A 22,875-nucleotide genomic window follows, 5' to 3' on the forward strand; every position below is an offset into this window, starting at 1 on the left:
TCTATCCGATGGGGTAGAAATAGACCGTCTGTAGTAGCCCGGTATCTTACAGTCTTGAAATAAAAAGAAAATATGTCTAACATCACGAAATACCTATATTAAAATATACATCAAGAGATTTACAAGAAGCGATAATTAATTTGGTAATATCGTTTTATTTCCATTACATCATCAATTAAGAGATTTGCGATTTTCATAGAACAAGAGATTTACAAGAAGCGATAATTAATTTGGTAATATCGTTTTATTTCCATTACATCATCAATTAAGAGATTTGCGATTTTCATAGAAATCTGCTTTCAAATTATTTTTATATACAAATAAATGACAATTAAATGACATCAAAAGATAAGTAGAATACATATCTAGATGTAACTTAGACATTCCAATTGCAATGATTCATCCGGTAACCTGTTAGTTAGAAAACACATAAATGTGTAGAGGCACAGTGTCAGCATTTTTTCTTAGATATGAATGATACACTTAAAACAGAATGATGAAGGTAAGGTTATGGTCATCGTTATACAACATTACAGCTTCAATGCATATTTTCAAATTGCTTCAATGTTGTATATTGGAGCAAGGCGTCATCCGGGTTAGAAGCGTCGCCCCACTGATGCCTCTCAAATATGCTTGAGGCGAACGAGTCAAACATATCCGAACCCGACCTGCACGTTACTGGGAACGCCATAGCATCAACAAAGTCAGCATCTTCTTGTGTGAGGTATTGAAGACAATTTGTAGCACCTGCAAATAGAAAGTATGATGTAAAGATGGATAATGAATACCACACATCTAATAAAAAATCAGAACAACTGAAAACTGTCCTGAATTATAAACAAAATCCTTTATTTACACACCAATTACCTTGCAAATTTGGAAGTTGAAATAGAATATCTGGTCGACCTCCTGGACATGTTGCTTGTCGACTTTGCGCAATGTAATGACTGTTCCATTGTACCACAAGGTCATCAAGTTCTCTCTGCAGAAGTGGCATGAAGCAAAAACGGATGGAATACCTAACACGAATAAATAATAGCATGATAAAAATAACTTTCAAAACTTGTTTCATCACATAAAAAACTTAATTTTCACAACGTATGACGTTTCAGACATATCCAATACTGTATAATTCTTATAAAAAGGAGATACATTTCATGGTTCATTCGCAGAAGCAGAGTGAATATCATGTTTTCTGTTTAAATTCTACTCTCCTTCTTAATGTCAATAGTATAAAGGCACTGGTTGATGGATAGTACTGGAGCCTTTTCTGTGAACAAAATCTTCACCATAGTAGTATGTAAGCATAAATACACAAAAACATTCCTCCATAAAGTGTTAATATTTTTAAAAATATTAACACTTTATTCTTTTTTATTTGTTTAATATATAATCTTAGTTGTCATACTTACAGGTCAAAATCGTTGTTTTTTACGAAACAAGTCCATTGCAGCAAGATCTTTGAAGAACTGAATCCACCAGTCACTTCTTTGTCGCCGGAACGTACTCCACCAAGCTTCAATTCGCTGAAATATAGGGAAGTGATCTTTTTACGCTAAAATATTATATATAAATTTTCTTTTGAATTTTAAATATTATCCACTCTGCTTCTTCTTTCATATGTTTCAAATTATATTACCTGATTAAGAGTCGATTTCACTACACGAAAGCTAGATATCCCTTGGAAACAGTCTGTAGCTTCATGGCGTAATGTACACTGAATTGCACCAATGTGCGTGTTCTCTGTGCCTGGATCGGCTTGTACAACCAATGGACACCCTATTTGATGGAAAATTTAGTGTTTTTATCTTTACAACAAAACAAATCCCCATAAGTGTAAAGGGAGAAATGTCAAATCATATAGGATACGGGTACTAAATGTTAGTTTAAAATGAATTTCCTTATAATACCAATGCTTGATGTTCTGGAATAAACGCTAACTTTATTGACGAACCTTTCAATTTCTTAACACACGTCAGGAAGTTCTGGGCGACCACTCGCGGATCATTATTGGTATAAGCAACAGCAAGCCATAAAATTCTTCTAGAAAACCTAAAATAAGAAGAATGAAATCATTATATAGAATGAAACAATTTCTACTAATCTTGACAAAACACACACGACTATAACATTTTGTTTGTTATCGACGTTACATAGTCATAATATATATTTTTGCATTTATATGAATAGTCATCATAGTTTTTCACTCTCGGCTTCCGTGTTTATACTGTTGTAAAGATGAATTTTACAAAAACCCTCTTAGAATGCAAATGTGGTGGAACGACTATAAATTTAAAACGGTAATGAAGCAAGAACCAACAAATCAATTACCGATAATTACCCGTAATGAATTTCCATTCCGACTTGGCGTAATATAGTGTTATATAGTAAATTAGATATTGCATATTTTCTCTTGCATTCACTTACCCATCTATGCATCCGTGAATTGGAAATCCATATGGTTTTAGTTTGTCATACCTAAAGAAATGGGGGAAATATTGCATGAAAACACGACTTATGAACACAAATAATATTATAAACAATAAAAAGTAAATAAAACGGTTCTCGTTTTCATGCGAAAGTGATAAATAAAAAGTAAAAAAGATTGAGGATTGAAGAAAGTACCATGTTTGAGGATTCCATGGCGACTAACTTTTGACAAGTACCATATAATTACATGTATGGATGTTTTCGATCAAAAGTTGATGGATCAAATGAAGCCGGCCTGCAATGACCATTATCTATTATCTTTCCATATTTCGCCTCTTTGTGATACGTAGTGTTTTCTAAATATAGCAAGGCAAGTTTTATGCTTGACTTGCATTGGAACTTCTATAAGACATCATATATTTAGAGATTATTACATAGCATAACCCTTTTCAGCCTGGGTGTCCAGATATTGGCCAGAGCGCTAAATGACCAAGGGCTGATCAGAGGTGTGATAATTTAAATGTTCATGTTATAAATTTTTAATCATAAGTTTGTTTTTTTTTATTTCTGAAATAATCAGAAAATACTATAGTTAGAATCATAACAAGTCTTACAATTGTGAAACTGATATTGTAGAATTCGTAGTTAATAGTCATTAGTATGTAGTAATTAACATATAATCTGTAGAACTATATTCCTATATCATTGGTGTCCAATAAGGGAGGGGATGGGTGTTAGGGGACAGTTACAATAAATTAGGTACGCAGCAGATAAAAGTTGCTGGGCTATCAGTGCTCTCTGGGGCTTGGAGTGATTAATGAAATTTAGCTCTGAAACCTAGACTGTATCCCAGAACACCACGAGCACTAACTAACTGTATCTAAATGTCCCCCTCCCCCCTTCCCCGGTCAAGTAGAGATTTATGAGATTTAGGTCCACTCTCTCAGATACGGGCCATTCCGTTTATAAAATGCCCCCTCCTTATTTTAGTTTAGGTCTAGCTTAGATAGAGTTCTGGGTATAAGGGACTATAAGGTTATATAAGGAACAAGTAGGATAGTTTGGCGAGTTTTAGCATTAAGAACATTGAGAGTTTGAAAAGGAGTTTGGGGCTGTCTCCCGTACTGTTTAGGGCTAGCTTGATTATGTGGATTGAGACTTATGTATATAATGTAAATAAATTTGTAAATAGAACTTATGTGAATTGTTGTATTCCCTCCTCGTCACGTTACTATATAAATAAAATGTTGGTTTGGTTCTAAGATAAAACAACAAATAAACCAGTAAATTTCTCTTAGACTTACAGTGCGAATGCAAAATTCCAAAACTCCTACCAACTAATATGGCAAACATGTCTGATAACACGAAAGAAATTTGAATGTTGGAATTATCTCTGATTCTCGATTGTGTCGTAATTGACGTCACCATAAGCTTTTGCATTTTTACCGTCCAACAGTCAATACCCAAACTTTTTAGGGGAGGTGATATCATCCTAGCTGATATCAACATGTGGAATTATGGTATATATATCGCATTAACGAGCGTGGATTTTAACCAATAGAATAAAGGTGATATTATTTGGTAACATACTATAGTACTATTTCCTATTTGTAAGTTATATTTGATATTAATTCTAGGAACACGTTTTCAGAAAAAGAGTGAAAAATTAAATAATTTGGCTAAAATATTTCAAACCAATCAATATTCACGATGAAAGCTGTAACCAACTTACCCATCCATATGCCAAACATGATTTGGACCCATGCTCATGTACACTTTACGTTTAATTCTTCGACGGCGGCGAGCATCGACGCCTTCTTTATCCGTTTCTCTCATAATCTTCATTACGGTATCCCTAATATGAAATTAGCATAAACAGAACTATATATTTATACATCTTTATCGAATAGACAAGAAGTCCTCAGCTCACAGGATTTATTTAGTTATTTTCATAAACAATCTCTTAATTTCAATTGATCAAACCACATATCATTGGGATGACAGCAGTGAAACAAGCAGTCCGAGAATCGCTGAAGCAATACTGATCTTAATTTATTTTAGTGACAGCGATATCTGAACATGATCTTATAACCCTAAACTTAATCCGTACATTGGTACAATATGTTAAGTTGTTTGCATTTTCTTTGCCATAAAATCTTGTTAAAGATATTGACATTTTTCTGTAACAAAAAGGGAAAGTAAGGGAGTTAACTCAAATGAATATATAAATAAAAATCTCTTAAATAAACCATACTGTACCATAACTGATTACCACTAAACCACTCTCGAAAGTTAGCCATTTTCAAGTACCGTCTTATTCGAAAATAAAACGGTACTTGAAAATAAGCTTGTAATCTCTTACTATTAAAGAAAATAAGCCGCGTCTTATTTTCTAGTTTTAACGGTATTCAAGGATTTATAAGTGAATACGTCCTTGGGGTATTTGATCAATTTCGAATTCCACCCGATAAGGATGCTACCAATGGAATATGAGTGCCATTCAAAGTTTCAGAGAAGTGGTTGTTTACACGGAAACGGCCAGCCACCCCTCATTACAAGGAAAACATGAAACTTTTTTTACCTTCGAACATGCATCCCTTCCCTTCGAAGATAGTCAGTCATGAATCTGTAACCAATGGTCGTCGGCATACGTGGTAATGCATCCTGCAGATAAAACTCAATATTCCTTATCTTATATTTACTGTGTCTTGATCTGTATTCCTGCAAATCGATTTCTGAGTATATACCAATTAACAAAAATGAACCTATATCAACACATCCGCATAAATATTACCTGTATTTTAGACTTTATTTCAATTTCAGAATGCATTGTTGGTCCTTTCCTGCTTGCAATTCCACATCTTTTTAGACGTTTGCAAATGGCATTTCTGCTGTAAAATAAAGAGAAAACTTGTATGATAGAGTTTCTTTAAAACAACATCAGTAATGTTTCCTTCATCTTTAAGTATCACATTCTTTTTAGTATATTATCATCTAAATTAAATTCAATCAATTTCGATATTTTTTGTTTAAATGCGAAAAACACTAGATACAATGAACATTCAGTTTTAAATGTAATTCTAATGTATTTTTTCATAAAAAGAAATGTAGGATGGTCAGTTTTACCTCAGTGTGATGTTGAAATCTTTTTGAAGCATAGATGACATTTCAAAGTAAGAGTAATTGTTCCTTGCATACTCACAGAGTGTCCTATTAACTGAAAAAATGGAAACTATTCACAATTTACTGTATTATACGTCAGATTTTAACTGAAGGTTTATTGCGACAACACGTCAAGTACTTATCTTCAATTAAACGTATGCACATGCATACCACTGCTGCCAACGATAATCTAAAATATACAATTCATCGATATGAAACTGACGAGTGAAAAACTGTTCATGAAGACTTCAACTAAACAAGAAAGATGTATGGCATGTAAATTTAAACTATTTCGCACTGGTAGACTTACCCATATCATAATCCATCTCTCTTTGAAAAGAGGATGCAAAACCGATCACATGTCTGCGATAAAATGAATGATACAAATAGCAGTAAGAAATTTGGCCCTTTCGTTGACATTTACTAAGTATTCATACGTTTTATTGAGATTAATTAATCGATACTGAGCTAAACAGTTACACAACAGGGAATATATTGTTTTAATAAATCAAGTAATATTAATCACTATTTGACATACATTCAATATAGTATCTAATAGAATATCTGGTTAGTATACCACACCTTTGAGTTATTTGTAAATGTGAGATTAATGTTGCTTAGATTAACTATAACTAACACTTTCTAGATGGCAGATTATATCGTTATCCATTTTCAAAGCATGCATGAAACCGTGTCAAGAAGAACACAAAATATAGTAATTAACAAGGGAGGTGTTGTGTGACTGCGAGATAGATATGACTGAATACAAAGGACAAAAATAAGATGAATGCTTACCTCAAATATAGTTTCAAACGCTAGCTGCAACCTTAGATAACCAATGACTAATCTAACAAGGATACGACGGACTCCTAACCCGTTCCTTTTTAAAATGAATAGGCTACATTCTTGAATTTAGTCCACTAGGAAAAGGTCAGTAGGTTATCAAGTAAAACAAATGAATTACAAGTATCGTGGGAAACACAATATCACTTATATGTGTGTGTCGACAAGTAACTATGACAAGTTTTAAATGTCTACAACTACACTACTTTATATGTGTGTGCCAACAAGTAACGTTTTCAAGTTTTAAATGTCTACAACTACACTACTTATATGTGTGTGTCGACAAGTAACTTTGTAAAAAATCAGCTGTCTACAACTACACTACTTATATGTGTGTGTCGACAAGTAACTTTGTAAAAAATCAGCTGTCTACAACTACACTACTTATATGTGTGTGTCGACAAGTAACTTTGTAAAAAATCAGCTGTCTACAACTACACTACTTATATGTGTGTGTCGACAAGTAACTTTGTAAAAAATCAGCTGTCTACAACTACACTACTTATATGTGTGTGTCGACAAGTAAATTCTTAACTATGTCAAGTTTGTATGTACAACTATATCCAACTTATGGTTGTGAGTACGTGGCTCACCTCGGCCATCGTACTCTTGTTATTGTTATGCGACAATTTCAGAAAAATAGGTCACACTCATGAGTCATGATTATAGACGTCTTTCTGTGTTATAACTATTTTATCTATCGATCATTCAAAGATTCAAAGTAATGTCAATCAAACCAAACATAAATTCATAACAGGTTTTACATTTAGAATTTTAAAATTTGTTAACATTTACTACACTTATGCTAAAAAATGTGCTAGGCCTCATGTTGTCTACAAAGTCTGAAAAAGACATTTGTCACCAACCAAATTTTATCAGCAACTTAAAGCTCCAGGAATGTTAAACTGGATAGGAACCAGTGTAAACAGGTACACCGGAATAAGTAAAACAATACACACAAGCATGTGCGTTTGTCACTTGGCCTCCAATGTAACAGTACACGAGGCGCATTAATCTGAAGCCGTTGTCTAAGCTATTCACAGGCTCCATTGGCGGAACAGCGAAAACAATTACCAGTATATGGTTTTATTTCAGGGAGGGAAATTGATCAGCCATTTCTTATCTGAAAAAGCACGGATATTTGGCATATCTTTGATAAAGACAAATCAAAGAAAAAATAACTTCTACCTAAAACTTTCATTTTGATTTTCATACATTTTTCTTCCGCATTGAATGATGCTGACTATAAAATACAGCTTCGAAATCACTGAAAAGCCAGGGACTATCTTCAGCAGCGCATTGATTTCACTGAAGGTAGTAAAAGGCAGTGAAAGTATTTTTCTCAAATGGTCGCTATGCCTATAGTCAGGCAATGCCTAAGGCATGCAGGTCGGAGTCCCTTGTGAGTTATGGGGGGTTAAGCAGGAGGGGCAATTTTCTGTTTTGTCATTTTTTTTTGGAACCAAGTTATAATTTTGAATGATTTTTTGCTCAAATTGACACTCCTCCTTTCCTACCAAAAATGAATATCAGCCGTAGCTTATTATCAAGATTGTAGGGTATGTTTGCAGATAATAAAATAGAACACACGCGTACACAGGGACCTAGTTTAAAAGAACGCTTAACACTGGTTATCTCGCCTTGACTGTAAGACAAATATTTTTTTTACAATTCAAACTGTATTTTATACATGACTGGAGATTAGAATTTATTATATTATATGAATCAGTTTATCATTGATGAGTAAATAGATATCTCTTGTTGATGTCACTTTTTTTAATTTCATAGATTTATGAGACAAAAATTTGGTTACACACTTTTGTGACACCCCGATACGCAGATTCACGCATTTTGCAAATATAATTTTTTCATACACCTATGAAATGAAAAATTTGTGACATCATTGCTTCAATTTGAAAGTGTTGACAAAGAAGGTTGAAACCGTAAATTGTGTTGTCAATAACTTAATGGGAAGAAATCACGTACCACGTGATACCTGATAACGTTTGTGCTGGACTATTGTTTCTATTGGTGACCCTCGATAACGTTTTTTCAGCGAGAAGATTTCAGAGTTACGTTCCATAATCACTGGAGATACTAGTCCCGCACAAACGTTATCAGGTATCACGTGATACGTAAATCAGTCTCATTGAACTAGATGAGTCATATATTTTCCAAACATATTTGAAATATTTTTTTTCAAACATTCTATGTTTGACACTTGCATAGATAAATATTTAAAATGGTATTTAGCTGTCAGATTGTTATCACTAGAATATCAATTTCTGTTGTTTCGGAAAAACTTAATTATTTATCACCTACGCTGCCCCAATTAATATTACATTGTATAATTTGTTTTAAAGTGTCGGTATCTTCCAGTCTGACAATTGTTCTCACAGGCTACCAATGAACAGTAACAAGAACAATGTTAATAACATTTGATGAAATCATCAAGCTTTGATCTAATTGACTCCAAGCATTGTTAGTTTAATTTATTGACAATTTATAATTTTGAATCTTATGTTTGTTTCAGAATATAATACCATTCCTTTACTTATAGTTTTCATCCAAATAGTATCCAGATTCATAATAAGAATTGTACATTTCTATACAACATTTTCATTTTACACTTAATAAAACTATTACCAAATACTAAATATGTGGTCAGAGGTAAAATACGAGAACAAAATAAAATCTGGCCCGTATTCCAAAATAATAATCGGAATAGATGATAACACCTTTGTTAATGACGTCATACGATTGTCACCTTTCAGGTATGATAATCAAACAATGGAAAGAATACCTAGCACGGGCGGTGGTAAGACAAAGCATTCTACACTTGATAAGATGTATTATAAAGATTAAAGTTCCTTTAATTAATGTTTAAACACCATGAAGAATTATATGAGTATGGTGTATATTTAGTTAACACTTAATATGTAAATATCTCACATTTCGGTCGTTCTTATGACGTTAGATTTTATTTCAGTTTTATTTCACAGGAATTTATTTAATAACAGTGTGAATTATTGTATTGACATTAAATCTGGGATAATGTGTATATTACAAATTCAAGAAAAAAAGCAAAAAATGAATGTGAATCACATTAGTAAATGGTGTGAGAATAAAACTTTATTTTCATCACATTGCGTTAGATATCTTTAATATGTAATAACATTTATATTTATATGTGATCTAATTGTTAAGATGAGACCTGCATTGTATCTGTCTGTAATTTCACGCTAACAATATTACCAATAATTCTCTTCAAGAAACAATTAAAATCACTGAAATATTGTTCGGGAAAATATAAAAGTCCTATATATTTTGTTTTGATATGTATATTTTGGTTTGTTTTCTTGAACGTCATTTTAACAGCAATGGTCATTTAATGATGTGCCAGGTTTATATTCGTAGAAAGCAACCGACCACTAGTCTGTACATTATGTACCTTGACAATTGTCAACCATCGAGTTCGAACTCGCGACTTAGAGGTGAGGGTGGCTTGTGATAATATGTTTAGGTATCTTAACCACTAGTTCCCTTATGTTTATGTTAAAAAGACAACAAAAATCCTAAACCTATAACATAACATATATTTAATAACATTTATGCACAAAAATATCGGTACTTTAGTGTATCTCTAAGGTAACGTTACCACGAATCTAAAGGTCACATGCTATAAAACGTTGCTGCGAATTTACTAATGGAATAAGATGAAACGAACATGGATGATCATGCAATCATATCAGATATTCAAGACGGATTTCGAACATTATAATCAATTATGTACGACGTCTTATATATACCATTACATCGATGTCACCGAATTCATGGACGTTATTTTTGCATTGATGTAATTGTTTGGTTTGTTTAGTTGAATGTCAAAACAACAACCAGGGTCATAACGATGATGAAACGCCATCTTTACATAAAGATTAACATAACAAAGCTAGTGAAGTTGGAGATATTCAGCAAAATTATCAGCAGGGATCGGTCCTAAATTCGTGTTGCAAATTCACTCAACAACTTTACTTTGACAGGATGATTACTTTGAAACAGTGTTTTGCACAAGGCGCATGATGAAGCTACACAGGAATTGATAAAGTCACTAAAAGTATTACGTCATACGAATGTTTCCGTTCCGTGTTCTTCAATGTCAAGGTCTTCTTCACTGATGTGACGTAGTGTTCCGTTGCTAACAATAAGAGGCGTTCCTTGTCGTGCACTGAGAGGAGCGTTTGGGAACGATAGTAACGACATATTGCGATACGATGGATTTGGTGGCACATAACGGTATACTGGAACGAATTCGTTCCGCTTTTCTCTCTCTATAAAACATTCCCAAATATACCCGAACAGTTCTTGCAATATCGCGGTGTTTGCGTTCGCAGATAGTTCTTTCAGAACGTAGACGCCATCTTGGCGTAAGTAGCGATGGATGAATTTATAAGTTAGCTTTTTAGAACACACGGAGGTACCGTATACACCCATCATTTGTAAATACTTTTTGATGAAACTTTCATTGAAATATGGTATGACGAAAATAGCGATGGTACAACACAGATTAATAAGAGCTAATATGGATAGTCCGAAAAACCAAAACCACAAAGTTAAGAATATCTTTTCGTTGTACAAGTTTATCGGAAGCACGCACTGTAAGGTGTAACGCTGTACATTGCTGAGCTGCCGAAACTCCACATCACATAATGTCACCCGTGGGAACCTGGGAGACATTGTCCAATCTTTTCCTTGAAGGAATGCTTGTATCACTTCATATCCGTACACGTAAAATTTATTCCCAAGGAACTCGTTCAAGAAAAACAATTGTCCGAATGCATTTACAAAATAAAGAAACCTTATAAAAGTCATTAGACTTATATAAAACGTGCCAAAGTGCCTACCACACCCTAGGGAGCAGTACTGACTAAGTCTTTCCCTTATAGGGGCGTACAGTCCCGCCCTGTAACGATTTATCCCGGTACACCACACATCCATGTAGGTCGCCATATTGCGCAGGCGTTGTTCCCTCTCTTCCGGTGAGGAATGCCGGAAGTGCTTAGCGAGAACACAGAACTTTTTCAAATCCAAACCTGCCATGGCTGTTGCATATCTCCATATGAAACGTGGTGCGTAACATAGCAACGCCATGAGAAACAAGGCTAAAGGTACCCATTGGTAATAAGTGATATCAATCGACTCGTCTTTCCGCGCTTGATAATTTGGAGGAATGGTTTTGGAAAATGGCATATAGTATGTATTTGACACCCAGCAGACGTTCTCTGTATAATAAACTTCATTTTCAGTAAATTCTGGCGGACACCAACAGTATATAGGTTCTCCCACATATTCCTCGGTCACTACATAGATCTGGAAGAACAGAATGAATATGATGCTGTAGTAACGCGACATTCGGTCAATATAGTTGTCGTCAAACGCCTTCCGGTATCCAGGGTTGACGATAAGAGGACCGAGAATATAGTCCAAACTGAAACAAAAAATTAAATATATTAAGTCTTAATTCTGAGATAAAGTTAACCTAGCACTTCCCATCACTGATATTGATGTATACATTGTATCAAAATAAAAGCAATCTCAGATGGGGCAAAAATCGACCCGTATTGCACCTACTCCTTTACACGGATGCATAGGCTCGCAAATACCAGACAAAGAACAAGTTACATGTTAATATATGAATGCTTCAATTAAGTTAAATGTGTCTAACGCAAAACAATGTTTAGGTTATAAGGGGCTTTAAGCCGCAAAACTGAATTTAGAAATGAGCTTATAATATTAAAATATCTTATTTGTAATCGTTATATATCAATTCAATAAAACACCAATATGAAAACCATAGAGTATAATAAGTCTTCCATGTGGTCTGTTGACCCAAAACAAACGACATCGAATAAAACAGACATAATAAAACTGGAAAAACAGCTATAAGGAAAGATATTTTATCTATGAGAATTGTCGGTTCCTTTGTAAGGCTTAACGTCCAAGAAACATCCAAGGTCATTCAAGGACGGACTCCCTTGTGCTCGATATGTTAATGTCTATATGTTTGTGAAGGCTGCGGTACATTGGTGTTGTGTCTCCTTGTGATAGTGAAACTTTTGTCCTTTTTATAATGCTATATCACTAAAGTATGCCGCCAATGTCGGTACATGAATCGAACAGAACATCAACTCCGATCCGGTCATATTATGACAGAAAAGGTCAAAGGAAATACACATGTATATTGTTAATACATTATTTTTACAGCTGATCAAATTCTGTAAATATTTGTAGAGATACATTGTATTAAATCAATTTTGAATATTCATTTTTACATTATAATGGATTAGTAATCTGCGTGCAAAATAGCGCAGTCATTTTTAAATACACTAATCATTCTTCCTGTTGTTTCTACTAAATGGTTTGCTGATCTCTTTTCGTGTCATTTTATGAATTTCTCATCAAATTATATACACATGTACAGCAGAAACAAAACAAAACTGCAATTAAGTTAAGCTATTTTTTTCTCATAACACAACTGAAATATCTTTTATCTCGAAACCCATTATGTGATAGCGTACCATGTATCATTTGTTATTATAACTGCATTTAAATCACAAAATGATTCAATAAAACGGACTAAAGTAATTAAAATTACAATGGTTCAGACACAGACAGCGTAATGTTTCATTGAGAACCCATTACGATGTAATATAAGGAAAACTGAATTAAAGTATGAGCTGCCTTAGAAGATCCTGTATCATTATGTCATACATATAAAACTGACTTTAATTATAATGAACATATGTTTTCTCATTATTATCGGAAGTAATTATATAGACTTTGGTAAGAGGTAGATACATTTAAATGCTTAATTCATTCAGTATTCGAATTCTTCATTTAATGAATGTAACGACGTTCCTAAGAATTAAGACCTACTTGCATAAATACCTATGAATATTAATATTATTTTCTGATATATTGTAACTGACACTAAACAGGAATTAGTACCATTAGCATTATTAACTTTCTATTATATAACGTTATTATCTCCTTTTTTATTTGTTCGATAATGTTACGCCACAATGTTGTTTCTATAACATTAGACACATTGCCTGAAGATGGGGGCAACACTGAAAGCTCTAGTGATACTAATGTGACTTATTGCATTGATGGCTTTTTATAATATTTATATAATATCATATAAAATATCAAAGAAACACAATTTAACAAAGAATGACAATTTATTGACTCGTGCCCTATCCGGGCCTCGAACTCACGATCTACGGCACCCAATCGCCTAGCTAAACATACCTGCGCCTTCTACTACTGCCCCTCAAAGGGGATGTGGATGTGGCGCAGTGGTAGAAGGCGCAGCTATGTTTGGTAAGGCGATTGGGTGCCGTAGATCGTGAGTTCGAGGCCCGGATAGGGCACGAGCTAATAAATTGTCATGCTTTGTTAAATTGTATTTCTTTGATATATAATATTATTATATATAAATTCATATTAATCAGTTTCTATTTTAATAAAAATATATTGAATAAATGTAAACCAACTTATTTTCATGTATTTCACATGGGAACAGTAAAATAATCGATTGGCATTTCTTCATTGGGCGTGGAAACGTATAACGCAGGCAACAAAGGTTACTGAAGTGGTGGTTCAAGTTAAAAAGGGTTAATAATATAGACTAAATAACTCAGTGGAATAAAGGTATCTACGTAACAATAACTGGTGTAGTAGGCCTATCATCTTCCAATTACACCGTAACATCAATGACAGCCTTGATTCAGAACATATTTGTTATAGCCCTCATAGAAAATCATCAAAATAGAAAAACTTGAATAATGCTCATAGTCGACATTTCCTCCTACGATACAAGAGCACAGTGTGTAAGTGTTTACATTCATTCTTTTATAATCTTGTGTCTCTTTGCACTAGAACTAGACAGTTGTTTTATGTTATCTTTCCATTCATTGGTCTTTTATGTTGTCACATGACACAACATGCACGCGCTTAATTACACGGGGAAACGTGCAGGCATGCTTCTTTCCTAAAAACCTACATTCGACGGGCATCTTGTATCTCGTAGCGACAATATGTTGTTAAGAGAGTTCAATCAAACACATTCTTTATTGAGGTTAGACACACAGGACTATGATATCGTCTATGTTCTTTGTTGATTAGTTTCAGAATTCTTGTGCATAAACACTTTCTTAAAATTGAAAACAAAACATCTCGGAAAAAGTTAACATGGTAGGCATACAGGACTGAAAAATGGCTAGATTTTTCGTTAATAAGTTGCAAATTACATTGGTATAAATGCTGTTTTCAAATTTGGAAAAAAATCCCGAGTTTTCTGAAAAAAGTCAGCGAACCACGTCCTGATGGTCATACATTGGCCTAAATCTTGTCACTGATAGATATATATTGGAAAATTGAAAGTCGACTAATCAAGCCACTTTATCACAGTAGACCCAGAGGTAGATGGATGGTGGCGAAATGCTTAAACACTTTTTTTAATATAAGTTAAATTAAATCTGCCATGGCCATCACCTCTGTATAATACGATCGGTTTACCAGGGTTCCAAAATGGTCAATTTCAACACAATTCGATCTCTTTATCAAGATGACTTGACTTGGTCATTTTTTTCTTGGTGTCTTGGATGGTCTTTATTTACATGTTTGACTAGCTTATTTTGAAATTATTGTAATTTCTTTTTTTATCATCAAGCCTATACTAATCATTTTCTTATGTCCTTCTGAATCTCGTCAGTGATAAAAAGGTAAATAAACAAAACTGATTACAAACATACATGTAGAATAAAATTTGGCAGCCTTTCGTAACGAACCCATTTAGATCGAAAGATCAGTTGTGGATTTCATATTAATGAAATGAGAAATGACTTTTTTGAGAACAATGCTTGTTAAACCACAGGTAGATGAACTTTAGTCAGTGAAAGAATCAATCAGTGTGGGATATAATCGTTCATAAAAGTTCACAACTTTCACTTTAAAAAAAATGGCGATAATGATGAACTCCTTTGGAAATAGTAAACAAACATATGCAATAATGTACTGATTACGCACGTAAGGATATGTTCGGGATTATGCAAATGTAATTAAGAATTAAGAAAATGAAATTAGCTGTATAATGGAAACAACAAACCATAAATTAAATTGTAAAATACACTTGAACCTTGATAAATAACTTAAAAGACTTAATCTGTATATGATATAAACAATATTCCAAAATAATATAACATTTTTATGAGTTAAATATTTCTATATTTTAGATCTGAAATATATTTTTTGTGTTCAGATAAAAAGTTAAATATAGATATTTTGAAGTTAACCATTATAAATCGTTCACATATCCCCATACACGAAGTTTACATCAAAATGTAGTGTCATACTTTACACACTGTATATATCATATTCTTTGGGTATCCAATGTCTCGAACATTTGATACACATCAAACTTGTCATATTGAAAACATTGTAATTGATAGACCCTTACTTCAATCCCCTTAACCCTCTGTCCCCTCATATACTCACAATGTGACCACTGGCATGGCTGACCATCAGCTGTACTGTCAAGAAACAATGTTCAACGTCTAGTCCGGAGGCTGAGCATGATGACCAATGTCCATAATTTCATAGTTTGTTAATCCTACGTTCCGCCATGTTCTATTTGAGCCGCGAATTGGCAGAGGTTTAGTTCAATGAGGAAAACTTCGTTAGGCCTATCTACAGGTGTATATATATATATACTAACATACAAGAGCATTTCTACGATGGCTCGCAGGCGCCAGCGTAATATTGTAAGCTATTTGTCTCAAGTGGACTACATGTATATCACAGGACTTAACGCTACATAATGAGGATTTTGACCTCAGGAGTTAGAGCTTGGAATTTATTTGATTGCTATTCCGTTCCTTTGCTCGCGTCCTTTGTAGTGGTATCAACCCTTTAAGCACCCTCTCACATTTGCAAGACCTTAAAAAGTAGAACAGTTGGGTGGTGCAAGCAATATCAAATATTGTATCATAACCAAATAATCGATGTTGCCATTTATGTTTTTCTTAGGAATGGTCTAAAATATTATTTATTGATTGACTGCCAAGTTTTCATAATGATACTTGTAAACAACGTTTCAAAGCGGGTAACAATCAGTATCCTTATTTATCGGGCTTATCTCCCCTTGGGAAACATAGTAAGAGCTGCCATTTAGGTTAGCATATTTCACGACATATCCCGATATATACTCATATATAGCAAACGTAGTCGGAACAACTGATGTACACTGTACATTTTTTAATTCTAGTTGGATAGTTGCTGCATGATACAGTCTTCCTTGTAAATCGACTGATATTTTGCGTATCTTTTGTTCAGTCCTATTAACAATTCCACATAATGAGAAATAGTCATCTTGAAATTTAAAAAAAAAGCAATAATATTTATGTTTTCTTCAATATTCCCAATTTAATCTTAAAATCGTATTACATGAAATGTTGAGTGTACATTTATTTCATGGGTTGCGTCAATCATAAATATGTCGTAGTCAGAATTAGTTTCTGTGTTAGCCGATTGAGCTACCTCTGTATTAAGACAACTTGCTTAATTAAACCACTTTCTCGGGTTCCTAGATGGTCAATTTTGTCAAATTGTGACCTGGTTAAAGATCACTGTGCTATATAGACCATTTTCATTGTCCCTTGGGTGGTCATTATAGACAGGTTTGGCTATAACATGTTACATATATAGGCCTATATACGCAATGTACTAGTCTCGGTTACAGTATTCATCTGACGATCCTCTGACTATAAAAATCATTCTATCAATACAAATCCATATTATCTTTACGTTAACATGTGATTTGTAAACAATGTAAACAATGTAAACAAGAAACCAACATTCAACCGTCTTCAACAAAACTGAATAGAGAAATCTATTAAAAGGTCTTTATAGGATTGAATGGATCTCGGTCGTGTTGTTCCATTCATTTAATTTTCGTAAGGTCGATAAGTACAAAAGCATGTCAATATTTTTATAGTGAAATCAATAGTGAATGACTTTAAAAACATACTATGCCTAGCCTTAAAAAATACTATATGTATTTATTGAATGTTCAGCCTCATACAGACTTTTAACATTCTCTTAATCGTCTTTCTTCCACAGCAACTTATTTTCGCAATTTCCATTTCAAAACAAGATCGGGTAATAATAATTTGTTTCAGATATGTAAAATTGTCATCGAGTAAGTGCAGTATGTTTCAGTGAGATAGCACTATAAATGGAGTCACTATTACAAGGAGAGACAACATGAACATACAGCAGTCTCCCAAAACATGAACGCACTCCACACACGTAACGTACCGAGAAACACTGGAAACGGTCATTTTATGACCATGGCAGACGTTAAACTAATAAACCAATCGACGACTAGGTATAAGATCAGAAAAAAATGTTGTGGAAAGAGATACGAAATGAATAAAAATGCATGTACTCCAATATATAAACATATAAGGTTATAGAAGGACAATCTCCCTTGTATAAATAGTATTGTGTCTCCTTGTGATAATGAAATTCTCTCCCTTTTTATAAAGCTATTTTCTTGGGGAAGACTTGTTTTTCTTATATCCTTGATTATATCTGAATATTTGTCTAAATCTGTCTTTTGCATATGTTTTTATCCAATTATTCATTGTTCTTTTCGACTTGTATACCACCATAATTTTTATTAAAATTGTGAAGAAGATTAAGATGATAGATCATATTCCGAAACATTCCTAATTACACTTTCTGTTTTGTTTTTTATCTTTGATCTGTATAACGAATCCCTCATTATCTAGATTCCAATATGTCTTATCGTGCTTAGTAGTAGCCACAAATGCTTAAAACATGCCACATTTTGATGCAAGTCAAACGCTTACATCGAGAAAAAAACCCAGTCAACAACTAACGATAGGTTTCGGCGAACGGTGCCATTACGGCCTCGAAGTCGCGAAAAAGATTTACAGAGCTTGTGAAAGAAATATCAGACACCTTAATAAATCCGTCACGGGTAATACAGGTTAAATTTCGATATTTTCATACGAAAAAAACCACAAAAACATGCAATTACATGTCGATGATATATCACTGTTTTTAAGGCCACACAACTAAGTATGATAAGAATATGTAACATGATTTTCACTTGAATATCGCGCCTTCCTTGTTCTTGTCGTCTGCCTGACCGTATGTCAATTGTGTACATCCGTACCTGATAATGGTATATCAGTTCCATCTTAAATATAGCTATTATACGCTCCGCGGGACTGTGGGAGTTTACAATCAACGATAATTAACTAGCTAATCTTAATTTAACACGTTAATACGCGACAGTATCAACAGTCAATGGCTTAGAAAAATGGCCTCCGCATTCATTGTGTTGTTTTGTTTCAAACAATGCTGTCCATCCAATTGTGAACAACAGCGGCCGGTTTAGAATGGTGATCCTTCTACACTGTTGGGTTTTTATTAACTCTTCGCCTGTTCTTCTTCTATCCGGCAGCTCTAAACGGGTGACGCATAGATTTAAAACAATACAAAGATCCGCAACATTCATAGGTTATCATAGGTAAAGCGTAATCGATAATTGTCACGCAATCAATTAATTACAGGCTTATAGAAATATTTAGAATATGATTAAGATTATTAATATTTGTAAATGAGGTGCTGGATCAGCAAGGTGTCAAACTAGGAATTATGTGACAGAAATTGGTATTATTTTATAACATTAAGTAAATCAAATGTTTCATATTTGTTAATGGATACAATTGTTGACGTCTTATGAAAGTGATACGTTGATTTATTAACCTTTAACATGGTAGAAGTAACCGATCAAGAAGAGAACATAGTACAATGTACATGTATATTGTAATATAGAATTTGTAAATTTGGTTATCATTTAATGTGTTTAGTGGAATATACTTATTTATGATAAAAACTACTTAATAGAACGAGTTGGGTAAGAAAACTTGATGATATTCTTTATAATTTTTATGTCATATGTGTATTCATTTTAAATAACATTGCATTGTATGAAATTTAGAAAAGCTTAAATATGTTTCGATACCTTTATCTCAACAAAAATACGTGTATATTTTATCGGCTTTTAAGTCAAAATTTTTTTTTGCTTTACTTTATTCAGTTATCGCCATTGTTTACATCCAGTTGTGTAAATTGTTTTTTTTGTGTTTTTATTTTGCCCTGTGTTATCTTATATATAAACTAAATACACGTGCATGCTTAAAATAATAATAGGGTTTCATTAGGGATACTTACTGTTCTCACTAGATTGTTAATGGGTGTACTTTGGTAAAAATTTATTTTACGAATGCTTTATAGAAAGGGTGATTACAACAGAACAACATAATCGAATGAAGGTTTTCATCTGTACATCAAAAGATGAAGGGGTATTAACTTCGCAATTGATATGTCTTCCAATTTCACTTGAAAACATAAATATTCTTGTATTACAACATCGTAACATATAAATCTACATTTCTTATGTACTAAATATTTGAAGAACACCAAAATCGATGTGAAAACCTTGAAAGTTTTATCTGTATATCACGTGGTAATGGGGTTTTAATTCACCATTGAATTGCCTCCCAATATCACTTGAAAATGTAAATCACCTAAATGATATTAACAGTAACCTATATATAAATCTACATCTTGAACTTATCCGCGATAGAATAGTGTAGCATGAATGCGTAAAACATCACACAACAAAAATAAAATAAAAAAATGTAGATAGAAAGGAAACCTGAGTACCAATGGTAATACTTACAGCACCTTCACGCGTGGACTAATATTAATAAAAGGAAATGCACACGCGCTGATGTTTATTTTATAAATCAAATCACATCATGATGTAATATGATGGAACCGGAACATATCTAGATAATAGTGTTACCAGTATGAAACAGGAGTACTCATAATAACAATGTAGAGCTACTGCACGCGTGAATAAATAAAAAAGGAAACGAAATGCACGCGCGCTGATTTTTTTTTATATCATTGCGTCGTAACGTAGCGTGATGAACTCAGAACAATAACAGCTATAGAGTAGTGTTACAATGTAAAACATCGCATCATGAACCTGAATACCAATGATAACGGTATACATCACATACACGCGAGGATAAATATTAATGAAACAAAATGCACGCGCGCTAGTGTATTTATAAATTGGATTACGTGATGACGTAGCTGTAATGGGTCTGGTACCGAAGCGAGTTAAATGTTATTTATATAGACTAGTCGTGTGTTTTCATACCTCGAAACAGTCTGCCAGATAAAACTGCTAGGTAACGGGAGGGTTCTCAGCTTGAAACATAATGAGCGATGTAGAAAACAGAGCGAGAGAAACTAACTCAACGCACCTGGATAATTAATTCTTATACTTCACAAGTTGTTTGTTTCCATGGCAACCACGAATCGAATAAAAATAGCTACCTTTCTTACTTAGTTCTCAAAGTATGGGTAGCTTCGTCACGAAATTAAAAAAAAAACCCATATATCTATCTATCTTTTGTTTTATATGTTTTAGAACTACAGCTAGTTTACTAAAATAGTTCTCCAATATCCGTGCTGGTGGTCATTACAATCTAGATTTCTAGAGCCTTAAGATGGGAAAGCTTCAAAATCACAGGAAAAAAATCAGCTTCTTACCATTTTTACGGTAACCATTACAAAACCATAAACTGGTAATATATTTAATGATGTGAATCCTACCCGACTACCAATGCTATCTTTGATGCAACTTTCATCTTTAATTAATGTAACAAAAAAATATCTCCCAGCAGATTATTTTTTCTTTTTAACTTACATAAGTCGACGCTACCGATAGACATTTGCACTGACTTTGACTTCCCCTAAAGAATACAATCGTTAATTTTGCAAAACACAGTCACAATATGTTATTATTAAAGTAAGAGGCGTGTTTGAAAAGTTGTTATCGTCTGCGAAAATGCACCATACTGTTTTAATATTCTTCGTTAAGGCAGACGAAATTACCAAGACACGCGCTCCTAGGAGGAGATAGCTGCCTGCTTTCCTGTTGGATATATAAAACGTACAATACACATTATCAAGATCATCGACTTCTTTGAAGTTTTGAACTTGTCCTTTCTAATGTTAATGGTAACTTTGTTAAAGAGATAAAGTCTAATTAAATAGTTATTTTACAAAGGGGCTATTAATTACCGAAAAATCAGACCCTGACTCTCTACACATGCATGTCTATAGATAAGCGTGCATGGCGTAGAAAATGATCAATTAAATTGCTGTCTATGCTACGCTGATAATAGCCATTAATTAAATGCAATAGAAAGCTAATTATAAAAACACTGATGTTAAGATAATGGTTCTTAGATCTTATGTTAAGATATTAGTGGATAATTACCAATGTTAAGATACTTGTTTTAAGATATTATTATCACACATCGATTAAAATTATATTATTTCGAAGAATAATTAATTGCTATTTAATTAGTCAAGATAATTATTAGTGCATTTTAAGACAGAAAATATTAGTTAACAACTAAGAAATTGTTAGCGGAGAAACGGTTTTTATTAGTTCTATCTAGTAAAACACTGCTAGCAGCGGAGAAGTGGTTTTCAACAATGCCAGCCCCGTGCTTCAAGACCGTTACAAAACATTACCTGGACATCAGAAAGCTGATACGGAAAGTCTCAAGCTAAAGAGAGTAGAAGTTGATGAGGAAACACCTTTGTTTATAATCACGCTAATCTGTTACCCATCAGCCGTCCAGTATCACACGAGGGAAAGTTCGATGTCTGGAGGCTAAGTGCACGGCCAAATTGTTCCTATGGCGATGGATTCCGCTTGAAAGTAATTAGAGCTGACTGGTAGAGTACTGAAACTTTGCCAGCATTTCATCTTTGGCTGTCTTCTCCCGTACGTTATCTACAGTTTCCAGACATTCGTTTTTGAGAATAACATCGGAAATGTTCTTTTTACAGCAAAGGAACAGATCGTAACAACTCTTGTGATTTATGACTCGACCAATGTTTGCAGTAAAAGATGAACAGAAAGGAAACCGCTTGGCATTGATGGGTCGACAAGACGCTTGCATCTGCAATGCCAATAACAGCGCAAGATTAACGTTGATGCTGTGTGTGTTACTGAAATACAAGTGTATTGAATTATCGTAGGCCTGGAGTTTTTTTTTTCAAACACAAAAATGTCTAGCCTGAGATAAGATGTACTATATATCAGACACTTACATTTTTATGAACTTTTATGTTATAACATTTACCCCTAGATCACAAATAGGTCAGATTTATTTCATATTAAGTCTAGAACTGATTTGATAGTTCAAATTTGATGAATTGTTTGCGAATAGCGTGCCGTATTCACACCTG

General features: G+C 33.6%; 2 protein-coding genes across 7 annotated transcripts; both read right to left on the minus strand.

Moving 5' to 3' along the window:
• Nucleotides 1-236: 236 nt before the first annotated feature.
• On the minus strand, nt 237-7,890 carry LOC138310649 (uncharacterized). Of its 5 annotated transcripts, XM_069251935.1 has the most exons (13): nt 7,302-7,887; nt 6,388-6,472; nt 5,903-5,955; nt 5,557-5,647; nt 5,225-5,321; nt 5,012-5,094; nt 4,163-4,285; nt 2,428-2,478; nt 1,955-2,052; nt 1,640-1,779; nt 1,413-1,526; nt 868-1,019; nt 237-747 (listed from the first exon to the last, which is right to left on the minus strand). In XM_069251935.1, the coding sequence occupies exons 3-11, from the start codon at nt 5,916-5,918 to the stop codon at nt 1,416-1,418; spliced, it is 810 nt and encodes a 269-aa protein (XP_069108036.1). In that variant the 5' UTR covers nt 5,919-5,955; nt 6,388-6,472; nt 7,302-7,887; the 3' UTR covers nt 237-747; nt 868-1,019; nt 1,413-1,415. The 5 variants fall into 5 exon arrangements, with proteins under 5 accessions (XP_069108036.1, XP_069108035.1, XP_069108037.1 ...); XM_069251934.1 differs by having other exon boundaries at nt 5,903-6,472; nt 7,302-7,886; XM_069251936.1 differs by having other exon boundaries at nt 5,225-5,318; nt 5,903-7,890.
• Nucleotides 7,891-10,017: 2,127 nt separating this feature from the next.
• Nucleotides 10,018-22,665, minus strand: LOC138310694 (innexin unc-9-like). 2 transcript variants are annotated; one of them, XM_069252022.1, is made up of 2 exons: nt 22,153-22,665; nt 10,018-11,923 (listed from the first exon to the last, which is right to left on the minus strand). In XM_069252022.1, the coding sequence occupies exons 1-2, from the start codon at nt 22,158-22,160 to the stop codon at nt 10,561-10,563; spliced, it is 1,371 nt and encodes a 456-aa protein (XP_069108123.1). In that variant the 5' UTR covers nt 22,161-22,665; the 3' UTR covers nt 10,018-10,560. The 2 variants fall into 2 exon arrangements, with proteins under 2 accessions (XP_069108123.1, XP_069108122.1); XM_069252021.1 differs by lacking the exon at nt 22,153-22,665 and adding an exon at nt 15,994-16,175.
• Between the last annotated feature and the right edge of the window lie 210 nt (nt 22,666-22,875).

Source organism: Argopecten irradians, chromosome 16 (assembly GCF_041381155.1).
Source record: "Argopecten irradians isolate NY chromosome 16, Ai_NY, whole genome shotgun sequence".
In the NCBI taxonomy this organism is placed as follows: Eukaryota; Metazoa; Mollusca; class Bivalvia; order Pectinida; family Pectinidae; genus Argopecten; species Argopecten irradians.